This window comes from Echinococcus granulosus, assembly GCF_000524195.1.
Source record: "Echinococcus granulosus chromosome Unknown EG_S00037, whole genome shotgun sequence".
Lineage (NCBI taxonomy): Eukaryota > Metazoa > Platyhelminthes > Cestoda > Cyclophyllidea > Taeniidae > Echinococcus > Echinococcus granulosus.
The window spans coordinates 623,418-643,828 of NW_020170417.1; the positions used below are offsets into that span (position 1 = coordinate 623,418).

The 20,411-nt window shown below is 43.6% G+C and overlaps 1 protein-coding gene across 1 annotated transcript in view; it reads left to right on the forward strand. All coding sequences in view use genetic code 11, as the record gives it.

Moving 5' to 3' along the window:
- EGR_05262 (Ankyrin repeat domain-containing protein) overlaps positions 1-18,982 on the forward strand; it is a gene marked incomplete at both ends in the record, with an annotated part of 39,081 nt that extends 20,099 nt beyond the window's left edge. The window contains 8 exons of the mRNA XM_024494511.1: positions 1,592-1,862; positions 3,732-3,798; positions 6,153-6,344; positions 10,687-10,963; positions 13,161-13,397; positions 17,797-17,921; positions 18,666-18,733; positions 18,814-18,982. Coding sequence (XP_024351132.1) covers positions 1,592-1,862; positions 3,732-3,798; positions 6,153-6,344; positions 10,687-10,963; positions 13,161-13,397; positions 17,797-17,921; positions 18,666-18,733; positions 18,814-18,982 — 1,406 coding nt within the window. The remainder of the gene's footprint in view (positions 1-1,591; positions 1,863-3,731; positions 3,799-6,152; positions 6,345-10,686; positions 10,964-13,160; positions 13,398-17,796; positions 17,922-18,665; positions 18,734-18,813) is intronic.
- Between the last annotated feature and the right edge of the window lie 1,429 nt (positions 18,983-20,411).

Consider the following 20,411-nt stretch of genomic DNA (forward strand, 5'->3'; position numbering starts at 1 on the left):
TGATCGTAGTCCCTAAAACAGAGAATACGTCTTCTACGAAGTGGAACACTTGGGACAAAACTTTGTGGTTTATCCATAATTTAGTTTCTAAACTACCGGAAATTAATTTTGACATGATGCTAGCTTCCCATGTCTCTAATAGTTTCATCCATCTTTTTTGCCTTCTTGCCTGTTTGGACCAATTTCACCAAGTTATTTGTAAGCAGATCTTTCATTGGTAACTTAGACGCTTCACGCTGTTCTGAGAATCACAAGCTAACATGTGCGTACGTCTGATATGTCACCAATTGTCCGTTAAACCAGATGTGATTGGAGCTTGTCTGCTTTTCTTCAGCTGCAGAAACATCTCGACAGCAGAATGGAAGTGATGTGACTAAAGAAGTTGATTCTGGTGATAAATCACTGGTAGGAAGATTTACCGTCCTGAGCAGTAATGAAGGAGTATGCGCTGTCATCAGCAAAATAAAATAGGTCGGGATCAACTAGCTAAAAATAACTTACTGTCGTTTAAGAAAAGTAGTGAAATAACTCGTCTACATCTCATAAGTAAATGGGTTTTCCCACCTTACATACATTATTAAACGGCAGTACGCTTGGAGGACTATAAATTTGTTCTTTGCTTCCCCTAATAAGGCGGAAACAACGCGCCACGAATGGCTTGTGCTGGGAAATGACCTTTATTTCGCAACTTCAGGTAGGCTAACAAACACATCCCTGACTATTTCCAGACGATCCACTCACTGTACACAACACTCCAAAGGCACACGCCACTTCGTCCCCAGAAAAACGCCTGCTTTGCGTGTGCAGACTTTTCACTTGCTGAAGACCAAGTAGCAATTGACACTGAGATGTATCAGCTCGACATAAGTAGTGAATCAGTGGGAGAAAAGCTCCGCTCTCACAAGACCTCATGCAACTGGACAGTTTTTTAGTAGCGCCACTCTAGGCTGGGGGGTTAATACAGTCCCATCCTCGTCCTCCGCATTTCCCCCAAGTTTTGATAATCACGCTTTCTTCACATTTTCTGATCTCATGCGAAATGGGATAGACAAACGTGTGGAAATTGGAACTGCCTAGGACCAGGCTTTTTCCTGGCTTTTAGAGAAAAAATTTTAGTCAAAGTGAATTGGAGAATAAGAGGTAGTAATGATTATCTCGAAGGATATGTTGTTTCACTACTGGTTGTCACTATTACCTCAGCAGAAGATGTTGGCTTAGCATCGCCTTTCAGTAGCAATCACCTCTAGTGTGGTTTTCATGATCAGTATCTTTGCCGAATCGCATAATTTTGTGTTAGCTTGAGCGCATTTGCACTAGTCACACGACACCTCGCTCTTTGATTGACCTTTGTGTTGGTTTAGCGGGTACAAAATAACTCCTGGTCTCACCTGTATTTAAATGCCTAAAAATGCTCGCTTTCTTAGGAATTCATTTGTGCAGCAGCGATTATTCAAATGTCTTTTTCCTTCTAAGCTGGCCTTTTACGCCTCATTTTGCTGTGGCGTATTCATGCTAGACGTCTTTGTGGCAGCCATTAGGAGCGCATCTTTACTGAATCAAGTTTTTTTTTTCCTTCTGGATGCATACACAGAGCAAGGTGTGGTGATGGACGAAGTGAATCACAGTGATCGCAGCATTTACCGTCACTCCATCGGATCGTTGCTCTCTGCTTCCGCCTCCGCCTCCTCCCCCGCCGCCGCTTCAAACTCCGCTACAGCCGGAGCTGGTCCCGTTGTAGGTGCCGGAGCCGGTGCTGGCGTTGACTCGCTCCTGCACGCGCCCTCCGACGATTTAATCGCGAAGAAACTCACTCAACCCATCTTCGTAACCTTCCTTGACACGGATAAAATCGAATTCGTCAAGTAGGCCTTTCAAGTGAAATGATAACTATTCTATACCTAATTTATGGGAAAATTGCAGAGAATATTGAGCTCCGTTAAAAGGTTCGTAGTGCATCTTTTAACAAACTGAGCACTTCAAACCTGGTCTTGGTTACCATCCTCGATGCGGGGAAAGGACTACATAGATCAGTTTGAGATCCCTTCTTTTTTCCCCTCAGTCATGAATCAAAAGGACCATTCTGTACTGTTTAATTTGTCCAAAGACAAGTGAATTGTACAGAAGAAAAATCAAGTACTCTTTACAAGCAGGCTATCGTTTTGCATTCTTTGTTGAAGCGGGGATTCTAGGTTGTTTACTTGATGGAAAGATAATGTAGGGCACCGAAGTTCCGTAGCAATTATCAAAGCCATTCCTAGAAAAGTCTACCCCGTTGCCTTTGTTACTCTTTCGTTGTCGGAATAAATTTAAACTCACGAAATGGGAAGTCCTTTTACCTTCCTACCTCTCCCACTATGCCAAGAGAACTGCTCTTCTGCACTACTTACCTGTTTTAAAATGGGCGTTGCGGATTTCTTGTTGTACATTAAGTGAGATAACATTACCTGTTTACTTTAACCATGAGTTTACAGTACGCCCCGTGACAAATTGATCTCACGACATACTAACATCCTCAATCCCATCGGAGGTGTCAAGTAAATTGTTCATTCTCCCTCTTCAACGCCCTGATTGGGTGGAGTGAAGTGGGAATTCTACCCCGTTTGTTCCATGTTGGGATCGCAGGGGAAATTGAATTTTCGACTTTTTAATGTGTCCTTTGGTGGGCTGATTTTGCAAACAATTTAAGCACATTGTTGTCACAGATATAATCGCATTCGTCAAATAGGCTGCCGTTTTGGTTTATTGTCTCCTCTTCTATTGTTAAGCCTTTGATCCCTTGATGGACTGATTGTTGGAGTTTAGCGAACTGACAATAAAACTTGCCGTGGTGTTCGATTGAAGATTATATTCGAGAATAAATTTACCTTAAGTGTACCCCATGAACTCTTCCAACTTCTCCTTCCCTTTGAGAAGTGGACCATCGTTCCACTTATCGGATCTTATCTTTCCCGCTCAGCGCTATCTCGGTTGCTTCGTTTAATCAGTTGAATTAAATGAATTGATTAATTATCTGTTTTTGGATCTATTCAGTGAATGAAGAGGTGGAACAGGATGTTGAGTTTAGTGGTGAATCCATAGTATTCCCTTTGACTAGCTGATCGCTGTCTGCAGTCGTAGAAAACACCCGTGTCTTTATTTTCTGGAAGTTCCCCTTGTTGAGTCTGGTTCTCAAGTATTCTAGCACGTCTCGAATTTCGCACTCTCGTGCAGTTTTCCTAATTGACCAATATCTGCATACAAACAGCCTTTAAATTTGCTACTAATTACTACCCGGGCAAGTTCCGTAATAGAGCTGTAAATACTCGAGGACGAGCCCATCTCCTGTCTCTCCGCTAGCCAGTCGACCGGCCCATATTCACTTCCCATTCTTCCAGCTTGCTCATACGGGTCAGCAGTTGAGAACTCCACGCTGAGGTCCTCAACTCTGATTACACTGCCTGGGAGCTGGACGCCGTCCGTGCTCACACGTAACAATTTATAACAAACCCGTAAGGAACTTATCTCTCCTGGATTGTGCATCTCTTCGGTGGTCTTGTTCGAGGTGATTTCCTGAAACACTGATCTTTGGGATGTTCGTAAATAATAAAACGACTCGGTAATCAGAGCAAATAACAACCTTGGTGGTCAATTAGTAAACTTATTTGGAAACGGTGTAAAGATGACTTTTTCATTGCTTGACTTAAAAATGAAAGAGTAAAAGGTATTGTAATCATTTTTTCTTTATTTTGTAGGAGCAAAAGTGGAATGTTCGGATGGGGATCCGACAGAAAGGAGAACATCAATGGGCATGAATGCCAGGTAATGCGAGTTCTTTTATGATAAAAGTTTTCTATCAAAGAGTTTTACCTCCGCTTTTCGCTTACTTCTCTTATTTTGCAGTTTGAACTGCTTAAGGCATCGGAATTTGAGTTTTTCTATGCTGTATTCATAAAATATCGGGAATGAAAGACATTTGAATTTTGTTTTCAACACGTGAGTTTAATGGGCGTTCACCAGTGTTAATTCTCATAGATCAAGATGCCCTTCGGTTATATTGACCTTATGCATTCCGTTTTCCAACTCATCAAAAGGGATTCGCATGCTCTTGGAAGGGCGGACTGACTGTCTTGCGATTGCGTAGTTCTCAAGAAAGAATGTATTCTCTCCACAGTGTATTTCTTCAAATTTTATAAGACAATTAAGTTAGTTAATTTGTAGTGCAAGTTAAGTGACTACAGGAAGTTTCTTCTGCTACCTTAATTGTTGGAATGATCACTTTTACAGCCTATGATCTCGTCTCAACAATACTCAAGCTTGGGAATTCTACCCTGGTAAGATAGTTTGCCTTCAGAAGCGGCAATCCACCTCCCTTTCTACCGCAGTTATTTTTCGCCTGAATGTCTATTCTACTTTCTCACTCTTTAACCTACTGCTAATTCCAAGAATGTGTGATAGCCACTTGTTTCGGGGTTATGAATAGAATACGGTAGCTGAGACCAAGCAATATCTCCCTCTCATCTGAATTTGGAAGTTTTCTCACAGGTAATTTCTGCAGCAGCGTGATGTCTCATAAGGATGGAACTCATCCTACCGATTCACTGGCCTTGACTTTCTGATAATGACTTTCTCCTATGTCAAGTAGATAAATCTCAGCCTCAGTTGTAGTTTGGCCTTCAGCAGGGCAAATATTAGTCTTCTGGTGATTATGTCAACAAAATGGAGGTGCTGCCTCATTCCACCTCGTATTTCTCTAAGTCATTATCATCTTTTTTTTGCCATTAGACATGAAATTGACCAAGGAGTGAAGTAACAGTGGAGGCAGCTAGGGCTTACTTTTTCCTCGACTCCTAGAAACAAAGCTTCTCAGTGAGGTCGTTATTGGTGAAAACCACGTGAAGTTGTTTGACCCACTACAAATATTGGTAAGGTCTGCCCTTATGCAGTCCATCTTCACAAATGGGACGACTTTGGTTGAAATCATGGATACTATTCTCGAATACAAGTCATCAGAAGAACTTTTCAGGATCGTTGATTGCCGTAAAAGTGAATAACGGTAGGGTGCATTGAGTGTAAAGTGTGGCCACATAAGGTGTCCTGATGCTTTTGCCTCAAAGAGGGACCTTTTAAACAAGCCCAAGCTCTCACTTCCCCGGAACCACCTCAGCATCACATTGCTGTGTTTTCTCCAAAACATAGCATGGTACCAAACTTATAAGTCCCATGTTCCCACGTTTTTCGCCTTTAGTTGTCAATCTGACTTGTTTTCCCTCCCGCATTTTCGAGTGAACCCGCAATACTTGTTCAACCGTCGTTTCTCTGCTGTTCAACCCTAATGAAGTGCATTGCCGGCTTTTAATTTGTCTTTGCCACCATCTGGTTTATCAGCCTGGCGAATCTCCTCAGCTTGTTTTTATTAACTCGAGGTAATTATACGGGGTCACCCTAAGGAATATCCTCAAATTTGGATGCAAAATCGTCATCGCAAATGTAATATCAAAGCCTCAGGAATGGAGAAGAAAACGAGTTCATTTACACTTGGAATCGCACTTTTTTAATCCTATTGTCCTTCTGGGCTTCATTTGAAGTTGGTAGCAGTAGTTCGCCCTTCAAGTTTATAACATTGCTCTACACAGACTCAACCGTTTTTTTTCTGGAGCCGTCCAAAATGGTGAGTACACCTTTTTTCGCATACTTTAGAACTCTAGCCTACCTCCTGGCTTTTCACATTGGATCTTGGTCCTCGAAGGGCCTGCCAGTCGAGAACTTTATTGGCTTGAAACAAACTCCTTTCAAATAGTTACCTTTATCTTCTTGGTATTCAACTATTTTGTAATCGCTTGATTCACAGTAGATGTCGTCTCCTTGATGGAAGTTTCCAAATCCATTCATAAGCACTTAACACATCGTCTTCACAATAAATTCTACTGGATGTTTCGACCTGTTTTTGATAAATTGAAGAATTGTCGGCCCAGATTTCATCATTTCTCTTACCACGATTCTGCATAAACCTGTACTGTACTAGGTAGCGTCCGATCCTTACTTTTTGCGGAGTCGCGAGCGTATATTTCTTCCATGAAGCGCAAACTCCATTGTGATTTCCACTTTACTGTAAAAATAGAAGTCCGCGTACTTATTTTAATTTGAAACTTCCTAATAATCTTTTTTCCTTGCAGGTGTGCAGCGCAGCAAACGTACAGATTGTAACTCTACGCAGAACGGAGCACCTGACGGAGGAGAACCTGCGCGACATTCAAGAGTCGCGCGCCAATAGCGGTAACGACTCCTCCGCAGTCAGCAACAACCCTCTCACCAATCTACTGGGTGGACAGAACTTTGAAAAGTCGCGCCATATCCAAATCACCAATGTAGGTCGCATTCCCACAATTAATGTTTCCTCTTTTCCATATGATATAGTGTTGAATTCGGTTTCGAAGTAGAAAAGGTTTGATTGCCGAGTTGACCGATTGTTAATCTAAACACCTAGTTTTCTACCAACTTTTTCCAGTCCCTTTCCCTTAATTATCAAAAGTATCCAAACGTAGGTCTTATTGCCTTTTCTTTTTTGATGATTTATTGACGGGTCAAGTTGTTCAAGGGTCGCAATGCGTTCGGTTCACCAACGAAGAAGGGCCACTATCAACTCCTTTCACGATTTCATCCCCCAGTGTGATGATGTGGTGGCGTCCTTATACCAAGGAGCTTTTAACTTAGGAAGTCGTTTTTATTTTGGTCATTCAAAACCTAGAGGGGATTTATCAGTGAAGGCCCCCTGTCAGCCTTCCTCTTTTCAAGCTGATCTCTGAGCCGATTTATTGTTCACATGCGCAAGAAATGGCTTCACATCACCTCGTTTATTTAAGCTGTTAATTTTAATAGTTTGTAAGTTTTTGACATGTAAGTTCCATTATGTATATTCTCTTTCAATTCCTTCCTTTCGCTGAAATGTTGCATAATATGGTGTGTTCCTTGGTGTCTCATAAGGCAGTCAAATATTCAAGTTTTTTTCTAGACACCTCTTCATGGTTCACATTACGCGCTACTAGGTCTTCTCTCAATTGTAGTTTTTAGGGCAGTTGGAAGTCGTTAACTTAACCTTGCTACCTTGCAGGACGAAGGCGATTCTCATAGAAAAGAAGCCAGCAAGCAAATTATCAAAAGGTGATGCGTTGTTTAACATATGTTTGAATGAAGTGAAGGAGAAATTGAAGGCCTTTGTGGGCCTTACTGTCAATTGCTAATGCCTGGCGTGTGAACGGAACCTACCTATCTGGTAGTCCCCACGACTTTTCCCACTCGATGTAGGTGTAAATCAATCCTTTCATCATTTACGTCAACTGACAAACTTGAATTAGGTCAACGTATCAATGGCCATACGTAATGCTTCATTAGCATAAAGGGTAAAGGGTCTTTCTCACCTTGAGTAATCCGCAATTAGAGGTAAAATCTTTAAACCATCCGTAAGTTGTGCGTTCCGGCACCGGATTCTTTTGCCTCACCTCCAAATTTGACGAGAGTAGCTTTTGCAGCTTTGGAACCACGGATTCTCATCACTACTAACCTCACGTCTACGAGACCAACTATTTCGTAGAAATTACCCACAACATCGTCACCTTGAAAGGTAATCAGAGCTCAACCAATGCAAGTCTTCGAAGTACGGACAATGATGCCTCCTCATAATGCTCAAAACACCCCAAACGAAACGTAACAAACATCGAGTGTTAGGCACACTAGTACTGTGGAGATCAGGTAGACCGCAGGCCATTCAGTCATGGGCTCTGGTGGAACGCCTTTCCCACCGAAGTCCAGCTGCACGAGGCGCATGCACGTGATTGAGCGCAAAAGAGCTGCTACAAAGAGAGGGAGTGAGAGAGGGCCGCTATCATCATCATTATCATTATCATTACTGCGCTGGGATGCAATGGGGAGGCGCGTTTGATTGGACAAAAACCGAGGGTTGGACGAGAAAGCGAAGTGAGCAACAGGATAGTTAAAATGCACCGTTGCCAATGCGCCTTCTTGTGTTGTGGTAACTCTTAACTAGTCTCTATGGTAGGCATGTGGAAAAGTGTATGACATTTCGGATCTAAGGAATGCAGACCATAAGCGGTAGCTTTTAAGCGAACTGTTGGTCAGGTGATGCACAATCTGCGAGTGGTTCGTAACCGGAATCAGAGTATTTAAAACCATTTGTTACTGATACATTTGACCACCGCGTCCTGACATTGTCCAAATGCTACACAACAAGTTGGACGCGAATCCAACTTCGATAGTTTTACAGTCCGAGTTGAACTCGGTTTGCAAAGTCGCCAAGCTGGATAAATACCCACCAGATCTAATCAACACATAATGACAGTAGAGAATTCAATGCCCTATGGTCCATTCCCTTAAACCGTTCCGTGTGTTGGACAAGTTCTTACAAGTTATAAGCCATTTAAGAGGGGTGTACGGAAAGCCACACAAACATTTTGGTTGTTGGATGGAAATGACAAGAGTAACAAGATGGTTACAAGCACTGTGGACACAGAGAAGTTTACTCTGTTAAATATACAACTTGAACAAAATCCTTTCGCCACATGACAGTTAGTTGACAGAATTAGTCGCTGCATGGTATGCTCAGGTGTGTGGAGTTTTTTTACCATCACCCATATTTATCCTACGCCAGCCAATGATCTGCTGTTGTTCGTTTATCTATTTTCAAATAATTGCTTTCATTGTTCGCTGTATGATGACGGTTATACCCTAGATAAAAACAATTTGCTCTCTAACACTTCAAGTAAGTCAACGATTTCTGAATACTTTGAGATCCAGTAGAAAAAGCGGTAAATATGCTTCTATATGTGAATGTCAAAGGAGGCCGTTAAGTGGAGCTTTTCACCGAAAGAAACGATTTTACTCCCCTTCCTACACTTCCTACCAATGACACATCCATGCCAGTTGTTTATGTGTTTACTTATCAATTAATTCATTAACGTTTTCGTCGTAGAAGGTCATACCAGGCAAATTGTCAACGGGTTTACATTATCTTCGTCTTATTTCTCTTGTGAACTGTTACCTTATAGATGTGTTTGGCGTTCTTTGTAAGTTAATTGCAATGAGGTGGGTTCAGTACGTATGCCGATGCGAATGGGAGGGAAAGAGACTGGTGGAGTACGTGGGTGGTGCCTGAGGCAAAAATGGATTTTTTTTTCCTCAAATCTAACTAGAAAACATGCAAATTCAACTCCATCAATTACAAATGTAGTCATGAGGATTGAAATCGCCTGCGAGGATAGCAGTAAGTCGAGGAGATTGTACAAGTCATTAGTATTGTTGTACCTTCAGGATTAGAGTACCTTCTGTTAGACAGACAGCTTTAAGCCTGGATGGTATTCCCGCCGGCGTGTATTTCATGTTCCACTCACTACACAATATAGAGCAGCTCCTCAAGATTCGCTTCTGGTTTTATTACTACCTTAGGTCTGCCTCGTTATTTGTGTTTCTTCTTTGTTTTCTGTCACATGGGAAGAGGGCATGTCAGCTTCCACTTCTTGATGCTTAGATATTCGGTCATAGTCAGTGTGGTCTTAATGGCTCTTCCATTATGAATCACCGTAGATACAGCTGTCGGTAGCAAATGCCTTTATTCTGTGCTCCTCATGAGTGGGCCCTCTAACAATTGGAGCGATGTGGCGTTAGGGTTACCTCTAGAATCGTTGTCAGACATCTAGATTTGGGCCTAACCTTATCATAAATCTACTGAAGAGGTGGAAGACTAGTAGAACAACAGAACCTCATGCCAACATCAACAAGATCGAGCCATTACAGATTGGACAGGCTCGCATCGTAGCCCTGATAACTCCCTTCTCGCTTCTGGAACCACCTCTCTCGATTTCATTGGTTACTCTTCTGCTACGGCCATCAGATCAGTATCCAAGTGAATTCTTGCTGTTATGATTAGGTGAATACGAATGCTGTCGCGTCATTTCCAAGGCGTAGAGTGTGGTGAACGTATTTCATCCCATTCTTATTAAGGTAGAGGTTGGAGTTGCTTTTGAGGACGGATCTGGAAGTTGACTTTTTAATAATGCCAAAAGGAGCCGTGAAGATATTATATTAGTCTGAGGGGAGTCAGCTCTGTACCACCGATGTGGAAGTCGAATCGCAAAGGGTGAAGGCCGATGCAATGCAATGCCTTGTGCCATTATCATTCTACTACGACCATTCTGTCTATTCAAAGCTCTCTGTGAAATGCGGTGACATTTAACCATCCGAATTCGATCGTTCATTGTCCTCAGAACCATTACAATCAATTAGCACTTTTTTCGACCATAGTATCGCCTGTTGCTGATTTTGGTATAGAACTCTACGTTAAATCGGTGTAGGAACTTCTCTGTTGTGGCGCTCCGCAGTTCCATCCTTCCATCCACAGTGGATGCATTTCTTCTATGATGTGTTGACGCAATATCTAGACAATAAAGTCGGGCTCTCCACCAGTTGCAGGGCTAAGTCATCCCTTAAAATGCTATCAGACAAGTGGATCCGGAAGTAGTTGTCAATATGAATAACAGAAGGCTTGGAGGGCTAGTAACATAAGTGGTATGGACTGTGTCCGAGGCTATTAGCATTGAGGCTTGTTCATAGGCCACCGGATAACCCTAATAAAGTTGATGTGACCTTCTTAAAATTCCACGTCATTTCAATTAAATTTTCTTACTAATTTTTCAAAAGGAGGCGGCCAGCTACAATCCGAGCAACATCACAATGGAGGATTACTTCTCGCATGACCCGAGCGTCAAGCCGAAGAGTGAGATCGGTCGACCCAAAGTGATGACCGCAAAGTTGAAGACTTACAAGGCCCATCTCTGGCTGTGTGAGGACTATCCGTTGTCGTTGAAGGACCAGGTTCTGCCCATCGTGGAGCTGATGGCTGAGTACAATCCCTTCTTCCATAAGCTGGAGGAATTTCTAACCAAAAAACTACCTCCTGGATTTCCCATGCGTGTTGGTGCGTTTGTCATTTGCCCTCCTGTTTCTCTATCCACTAATGATTTATGTCCGAGGTGGCTTTAATGAGCTCAAAAAGTTGTGAATTTGAGGAAACAGCTGCTAAAAAAGGTTAATGTAGGGGTTGTCGACAAGCTTCTGCTCAAAGGCTGGATTCCCGGACACCTTAGAACAATTCCGGGTTTGTAATCCTGTTGTGCCCTCCTCATTGACCAGTGTGATGTAAAGACGAATTTTACAAGTACTAATAGCCACAGCAAGGTCAGAGCCATTCAAAATGAACTCCAGGGATCATACACACGCACACATGTTATACGCCCGAAGACCTCATTTTTCCAAAATCTTGCCTCTCAGTTATTCCAGCTTGCACCACAGTAGTGGCCAGGTCATGACAGCTAAGTAGTTCAGTAAACTGCAAGATACTAAAGCTGCCTGCTAATCCTGAGACAGATTCAAGATCAACCAGACCTTTTATATTCAACGGTAGTCACTTTTTTTCACCATATCCTCGTCGCGTTCTGTGGGGAGGAAAGAATGACTCAACTAAATTTGGTAACCAGGGCGTCCTAGTTAAACCAAATGTGGGGATGAAGAGAAAAACGTTAGTCTTCGAAAAACAAAGCACTTCAGCGCGCTGCAAAATATTCTTGGTGTGCTCTGTAAGTGAAAAGAGTGGGTTTATTGAGGTATGGCAGCTGGGAGGCTTAATTAGAATACACCTTCTGACAGAACCAAGTCAAGTTGAGAGAAGATCTGATGATCGCAGATCAAGACGTACGCTTTTGATAGCTTTTAAAAGTTTCTGATTAATAAGGCATCAGGAGATGCCAAGTTAACGACGGAGTCGTAGTAACCTCAAATATAAAACGTGCTTTTGTGATTTTGGTAGTGTCTTTTCGGTCACCCAAATAAGTTATATGAGATGGGCAAATAAGTAGCTGGAGGGAGTTCCCTCAGGCATTTTGTACGCTGTGAAATGGTAACCAAAGCGATTGGAAACCCCCTCCTTGACGCAGCAAAAGTTGGCTCCAATTTCCGCTTTTATACAAAGGCCTGGCTCTAGAAGCCAAGAAAAAAAAACCCTAGCCTCAGCCACTTCCTTTTCAGTCCCACCTTTATTTTCGACCTAACTGTCTCTTCTGCTTCGCATGTGACTGTGTAATGGTTATAAAGTGTGGTAACTGGCTTTAGAAGAAATGCAGTGGGAATGCGGATGGTGTGGTATCATCGAGGCCTGGAGTGGTGAGAGCTTGAGTGCTATAGAGCGAATTTGTCAAAAATTTCCTACAACTCTGAAATCGTATTGAACTTGATCTGTAAAGTATCAGGTTTAACCCCCAGGGATCTTTGACCAGTCTAGTATTTTATTTGCTTGAAGATATCAAGGAATTCCTTTCCCTATTCGTCGAAAAAGCACAGCTCTTATTGAAGCCCCGGCCCCTGCAGAAGTGGTTTGATATGCTCCCTCATTGGGTCATGACTCAAACATCCCTAGTGCTGAGAGAACTCTACAGGAATTATGCAGTTTCTTATATTTTTTTTTTAAGAAAAAGGGCTTGCCGCATGTCTCAGCAATACAGTGGCACTGATAGCGCTTTATTAAGGGCGTAGTTTGTCTAGCCCTAGCAACCGTACCTTATTTATGGCGATTGGCAATTGTCTTGGACATTTGTAAAAAAGAGCATTTTTGTAGTTGAAACCGAGGAAAAGGGCAAAGTTGGGGACAGCACTGCGCGCATTTTTCGACAGTCATCCGCCGAACTTACACCTATCCCGGCTTTAACAAGTATCTGGTTTACTTCGTCATCGATTCCGAAATACTGACCTGTAAGGTGCTCTTTTGGGGATTCAAGCAGGTGGGCACCACTCGGAGTGAGGTCCGAACTGTGAGGAGGACATGGTTAAAATACCCCCAACCTAGTCAATGCGACGCGTAATCCCATTCCAACCTACCCTACTCTAATCCATCCACCCACTTGGTCGGTAACATCACACTTCCTCCAAAATCGTCCCAGAAACTGAGGAGGCGATAAGCATTTGTGGATTGGTTAGTACTACTGTCACGTCTATTCTCCCCCTGGTCCCATAATGTTACACTTTTAAGGATTCCATCGTATAACCTTTCCCAGTTCTAGAACTCAACGAACGCACTTAGATGTCACCTTATTGCAATCACGATTGACGTTTTCCCACCATAGAAATACCATTGTATCACATCCTCAACGCCTGCGTGACCTTCGGCAACCTCTACGGTGGAGATGCACCTGCGTACGGAGTAGTCTGCGACCGCACCGCGACCTCATCTACAAACACGTCCGCTGAACCCCTCGTCGGTGGCAATGGCAGTAGTGGTAGCGTTACCAACAAGATCGAGCCCACCTCATGTGTTGTGGAAGATTGTGTCTTTGATGTCGGCCGTGGCTACCACCTCATTGGTACGTGTCCCTACTCTTTTTTGTATTTCCAGTAACCTGATTGACTCACCGGGCGTGCGGAGTATTTTTTTGGTGCTCTCCGTCCCTTTTTTGCTTGTTTTTTTTTTAAAAATTGTAAATCTGTGAAAGGTAGTGGTGGGGCGACTTTCATTTTTGGTGAATACATCAGTCAATGGATCAATGGAAATCCGACGATGTCTTCCAATGACCACTTCCGCGGATCTTTATGAATAACGATGCCTATCGGAATGAAGCCCTTGGTCGCGTTTTCAGTGTTTAATTTTACTCACGTCTGTTGTCTCCTTTCGTAGTGACTTATTCTCGCAGCAACGATTGTATCAGTTAACACTTCAACGGACGGTGATTCCTGTTACCCGATCTACACGTTTAGCTATTTCGAGTCCCACATTTGGCGTTTTTTAGCAATCTCCGATCCTCCTCCGCCTCTTTTTTGCTAATGAGTGTATTTGCGTGGCCTGTGGTACGAATGACAATAACCCATTTTGAGTCAGATATGCGCATTTTAACTACCCGTAATTCAATGAATGCAGACAACTTTGGAGCCCCCCGACGCTGAAATGACTTCCAGATGAGCTATTACTATTACTACGCATCACATTTACCAACTCCATAGTACGTTAAACGTCTTATCAATTTCCTTTTTACGTCTCGGTGAATTCTACGAATTACCACTCCACCGGGTTCAACCCCACTTACAGCAGCACATTCCCATTTACACAATAGTTTCACGGCACTCATTTAACCTCAACAGTTGCTGCCACCTATAAGTGCATTTTGCTCTCTCATTTTTTTTCCAACAAGGTGGAGTAGATAAAGCCAAAAGTTACATTTTTAACCAAAAACAGAAAAAGTAAAGAAAAAAAAGTGGAACTAAGACCACGTAAGTCAGGAAATGAGGTAACTAGACAACTCCATTGAGTTGGTTTTTTGTGGTAGAAATAACTAACTGCCACAAGCTTGTGCAATTCACAACCCTTTCCCAAATAGATAAGCCAGGCACTTTCACAACAGTGCTTTTAACTTAGGAATCGGCAAACTCAATTTTAACCACCGCCGTTTCTACCTCCTTTTATTCTCAAACAAACTGGGTAATTGCCATCACTTGGAGAAATACTGCTGACCCCCACTTCTAAGGTTCGCTATAAAGTCTTCTCTCATGACCAATTTTCGTGGCAGTTGGGAGTCTTGTATTCACGTGGCTGATTTACCATTTCTGGCAATTTCTGAAGACACAGTGGGTGAGGAAGAAGTTCTTCTTGCACATCTTTGGGCTGTGTCATTTTGTACGACGTAGGCAGATCATTTGGCCTTCAGCGAGCATTAGCCTTCCGGTAAGGAGACGGTGCGTACCTCAGAAGTGTGGGATAGTGGGTAGTGGGTTGGACCCTCCGACCTTGCAGGGAAAAAAGCTGCTTCTCATAAAAAGCAGTCAGCAAGCAAAGGATCGACAAATGGTTCGTTGTCTTGAAATAAATGAAGGCGGTGAAGTTGAAGGCCAACTGTTAATGTCTAGTGTATGGATGGAAAATATTCGTTAAATAGTGAGAATTACTTTAGCCGAGTCGAAGGCTGACTCTTCATGCTGAAGAATGGTCTTCCCGGACTTGATGCATCCATCTTGAAGCGATTCACCATCAGAATCAAAACTGCGCAAACCATTTGTGGACGACACCTTCCCTGAATACAAAACGGAAAATTTAGCAGAAAGCAAGCCTCCGCAGCCGGGAAATCGTGTTTAATCCGGATCGTAAACAAGGAAGTCTGGAAGTATATCCATAAAGTAAAAGGCACAGTACAGGTAGACAGACGCATCCATGCTTTATAATAATCAAGCATATTTTACATGCCCCTGCAAGTTAGCGGCAAGTTGTTACACCGATCCCTATCGTTAACCCACACGACCTTTTTTGGCCACCTGATACCGCATCCCTCCGCGCCCAAGGCGTGCGTGCATATTCCCCCGGAGCTTCGACCAATCAGAGAGCCGCCTACGTGATACATCCTCTGCACCAATCAGGGAGCAGTGGTGGGGGTCGGGGATGTGGCATGCGTGCATGCAATGTTTGGCCATTCAGGTCGCTGAACCTTAGTTGTGGGGTGGTGCGATAAACAGCATCGGTGTAAGCATCAAGTTCGTGCACTTCAGCATTCGCATGGACATCTCCCTGGTGGTGGTCGAAGAGTTGCCTGTACGGCGATCCCGGTTTCTTCAAGACTGGATGGAAAGGTGTGTCATTGTTGAACCACCGACCACAGTTCTTTTGCCATTATCTACCTTCTTCAGCTCTGATCGATTATTCGAGCATTCAGTTGATGATGGTTTTGACTGATTCTAGCCACATCAACTCATTTTCATCTTTCTTCAAGTGAGAGCAGATGATAGACTGATTTCGAGTATTCTTTAATGTGAATTCAACCGACCGTTGTAAGAGGGGAGGGGACACATCCGGCTCTTGCCATACTAGTTGCCGCTAGGTCCCAAGTAATTTGGTTTTGGTATCCCAGCAATTGCCCTGTTTGTGGCTCAGTTTGCAAGAAATGGTAAAACATTTAGATGTGTTAGTAGTTGGCTGGCTTCAGGTTTCTCTATTCTTAAGGTGGGTTCGGGATTCAAGATTAATGTGTTCGCCGCACTATTCGTCCATTGGTATCAGATACATCCATCTGGCTCGAATCCATCTTCTAACTCACCTTATGCTTTTCAATTCATCCCCCTACAGGTGTATTAATCATGGATCCTTCTGGCCATCCACTTTCTCCTTCCACTCATGAATCTGTTTATTAATCAATCTGAAACTCTTTGAATCAAACCTATTCATTCAGCTGATCAATCCTGCAATCCATCTATGTTGAATTAATCACGGATGCATAGTTTTATCCCTGATCCACCTCTTCATAGCTCTAGTTAAGTAGTATGTTTAAAACACTTAAAAAGCGCTATCGGCATCTAGTACATCCGTCTTTGTTGTTGCTGCTGCTGCTGCTACTCCACGTGGGATTTGACGTAGATGTATTGAATCCTAATTCATCAGTTCTTCATATCCCACTGCTTTGGTCTCACCTCAGGTCATCCACATGGTCCTGCGCGAACGGAGCTGACATGCCGTTTGTGCTTTCACCAGGTGAATTGTTGCCCTCCAAACACCTCGTTCTATGATATTTCAAACACTCCAGGTTGTTGTGTTGGCTCCACACTGATAAACTTTGGTTCAAAAGGATTATGATCCGTGGTTTCCTTGACTATGTCACGGAAGATGTGACATCTCGGAGTTTGCTCTTCCAAAACGATAAAATCTTCGGATCAGTCATGCTGCTACGTCGCGGTGGTATTTCATACCGATGGGTGAAATCAACGTTAGGCGTGGTATAGACGACATCTTTTCCAAAAATTATTCACCAGCAGGTGCTTATCACCTTGTCTCACTTCATCATCCGAGTAGTGATGATCCGTCCTCCACTTGTCCCTCCCACAGATGACCCTGTATTCAGCCAATCACGTGGCTGGGAAGGCGCGGGGTGGGACCGGGGTGACAAGAGGTGGCGTGAATCAGCAACACCACCGCGTGACTCACATTGTCGCAGTGGTTGGAACAAAACAAAGCCGCCGGCTGGCTGTCGAATTCTCTTTTCAAGTTGATTCCACAAGTGTCGGTTGAACAACAGTTATCCAGTGATCCTATTCCCGAACTGTTAGTAACTTTCAAGGAACTTGATAAAAGTATCAATTAGAATGAACTGACGACTGATTGCCACTAACTAATATCTTATTATTTTTTATAGATTGAAAATTATCCTTTCGAGTACTTCAAGGAGTAGTCGGAGGTGTTGACCCATTGTAATGTGGTTTGGAAATTCTCCCCTAAGTAGTTAGGACTTCTCTTTCGTGGAATTCTCAGGCCCCCTTTCCGTTGGACTTTGCGTGTACCATGTGGTGTAACTTTAAGTTGGTTGACAGGTCTTATTTGGAGTTCGCTTTGTGCAAGGGCTGGCAGGGTAGAAGAAACGTTGACTTTATGATTGGAGCCACGTGTAATCGACATGGAGGGCTGAACAATTCAACACCAAATTGGTGCGATAAAACTGTCCTGTTTTGAGCCCTATGAAGCTATTGAACTTCTTCACAAGCCATCAGGCTGAGTATGGTCTTGAGGCCGTTTGGTGGGCTCCTAATACACTTCCCTTGCATCCTCCAAGTTGCTCCCTAGGAGGTCATAAAGTCTACCCGGTTGGCCGCAGCTTTAGTAAAAGCATGTGGAAGAGGTTGGGGCCCAGTGGTAGGTGGAGGGTGTGGAATGCCAATAAGGGGTAGTTCTGTACAATAAAACATACAACGAAAATGGATATTATTGTTAGTGCGTCCCTCCTGTGTCTGTTTCAGAGGAGACCTCGCCAGGCCACTTTGGCACGATAGACGAGGAGGAACAACTTGTGCAGATGGCGGTTCAAAGATCCCTAGTTGAGTATGGTGGCGCGGAGCACCTTACCCAACGTCAGTACTCTCTCGTAAGTCCACATCTACCTCCGAACTGTTTAAAACACTCCCCTTTTTTAGCTGAACCTGTTAGCTATTCATTTACTATACTTCATTATTCGTTCACTTGTTACTTTATTCGTTCCTTCCTTTCCACAAACTGTTCCTTTAATCACTTCGCCTTCATGTTATGCTCATTTATCTGTCCGATTGGATTCATCTATCCTTCTTGAACGTGTCTAGATTCATCCATATGTCCCGAATCGATCCATCCACACTTGGTCTAGCAGTTCTTGAATAGTTCACTCATCCTTCTAAGCGTCCATCCTCGTGCAATTCGCTCGTGGATTGCTTAAAGGACATCCAACTGTTTGGCGACTTTACTAACTGGAAATGCGACAGTACGTAGTCCATGTTATGGGTCTCAAGCCGTTGTGCTTTTGCACTTTTGAGTATCAAAGTAATTATTTAATCCACTATTCTAACTATTCTTCCCATCCTCTCCTTCACCTGTCCATCCATGCATCCATTTCCAATTTATTCATTCCCTGGACTCATACACCAAGCATCGATGACAGGCAAACATTGCCACGCAATGTTATGTGTCGCAGCGCCACTAATAAATTTGGGGTGCTCGATGTCTGAAGTAGCGTTGAATGACCCAAGTCAAATAAAATTCTGCACCTCAGTAGAAGTGGTTTAGGCAGTGAAATTCACGTGCCGTTCCAATTCACAGTCATAAAACTGGCATATGATTTCACTTGACCTCTATTTAGGCCAAGCGAGGGGTTGTTGAAGCCCGTCCGGGTGAATACGTGGACCCCGAGGAGGCAATGATGCAGGAGTGAGTCACCGTCTGCTTCACTTTCTGCTTTCTTTTACTGATTTAAAATAAGTAGAAACTGTTTTTTTAATTGTCCTTAGGGCAATCGCGGAGAGCTTCCAGGTGGAGAGCGGGCTGAACGACCTGGAGCAGCAGTACCTGAAGGCACTCGAGCTGTCACGAGAAGAGGTGCTGCAGGAGGAGGAGCGACGCAAGCGGGAGGAGGAGGAGCTGGAGCGTGTGCTAAAACTCTCATTGGTGGAAAATTAGGCCGACTGGGTTTGTACCTCCCCACTCCTTCCCGTCTAGTCTCCTCCCTCCTTGTGTTTGTGCGTGTCTGCTCTTTTTCTTCCTTTCTGTTGTCATGATGGTTCCTTTCGCAAGCACACGTACAGCTAAATAGACTTGACTTCGTTCTTCCCCATTATTCCTTTTCGATTGAATTAACCTTTTAGACGCATCGAATACATTTATTTCTGCATGAGAATCGGTCTCTTGGGGTGTTTGTAAGGCCAAAAATCAAGTGGCCCACTCTCCTATCATAGGTAATAGGATGGAGGCTTGAATATTCCACTTTTCAAGCACATGTTTAACTCTTCTGCCACCAGCGTGGAGTACGTGACGTTCCGGTTTTCTTCTCTGAGCCCGAAAATTACCAAATTGCAGTCTGTCAATTCATAGTAACCACTTGCAACAATTCGGTTTAGGCCGATAAAAGAGACGGATGATGTTCTTGTGCCCGGGAGTAACTACATGGTTGAATTGGTCATTTCGGTAGCGCAAATGCTGATGTCACAGTGTAACAGTGAATCAGGTGAAATGTGGTGGAGGGTTTGCCTCCCAGACCCTGGTGGCGGACGCATTGGATGCTCGTCCAAGAGTTAGGTGTGGAGGATGGGAAACACTGTGCGTGATTCAACTACAGAGGATCAATGCACTCCAACCGCGGATTCAATTCGACAGAATCTTCAGCGCGTAAAGACGTCTCAGTAATGGCTCAACCGTCGTCTGACTACCTGTCAATTTTGGTCCCCTAAGTAGCCGCATTTACCATCACCTCGAAAAAAAAATTTTCTTATGCAATTCCATAACGCATTCCGAACGCAAGAATGACAGCCTCGGCTGTGGGCTGACGATTGCCACCACCACCGCAGCCGCGATCACCATCGACATGTGGGCCATGCGCAATCGCCTATGAAATGTTGACACCACCCAAACATTCTGCCACTTAATGTCAGCATCCTGTCACCGTGATATGCTTGTGGGTCTTGGCGTCTTCTTGCAGCACCACACACTGTCTCGACCGGTCAAAACACGACACGCGTGCAGACCACCAGTCGCGAGACGTTACTACGGCCGCCTTTCCCCCTCATGCCTGCACAAACTAGGTGCCGGCTATACTGTGTCGCACACCTACTTACGCCTGGCAGGAGCATATCCGTTTTAACGAAAAGTGACCAATGGAACGGGGGCTACTAAACATTTTGGCTACACTCACGAGAAGTCGCTGATGATAAAGAGGTGGGGAAAAGGAATTATTAACAACTACGATATTAGCTAATGATGGTGACCATTTCGAAGAATCACTAACAACCTTCATTATTTCATCGAAAGCCCTCCTTCTTCAAAAAAACTACATTTTGCAGTGAAGAAACCTTTTCCAAGCTTTTATAAGAAAAAGTAGAGAATATAAATAATC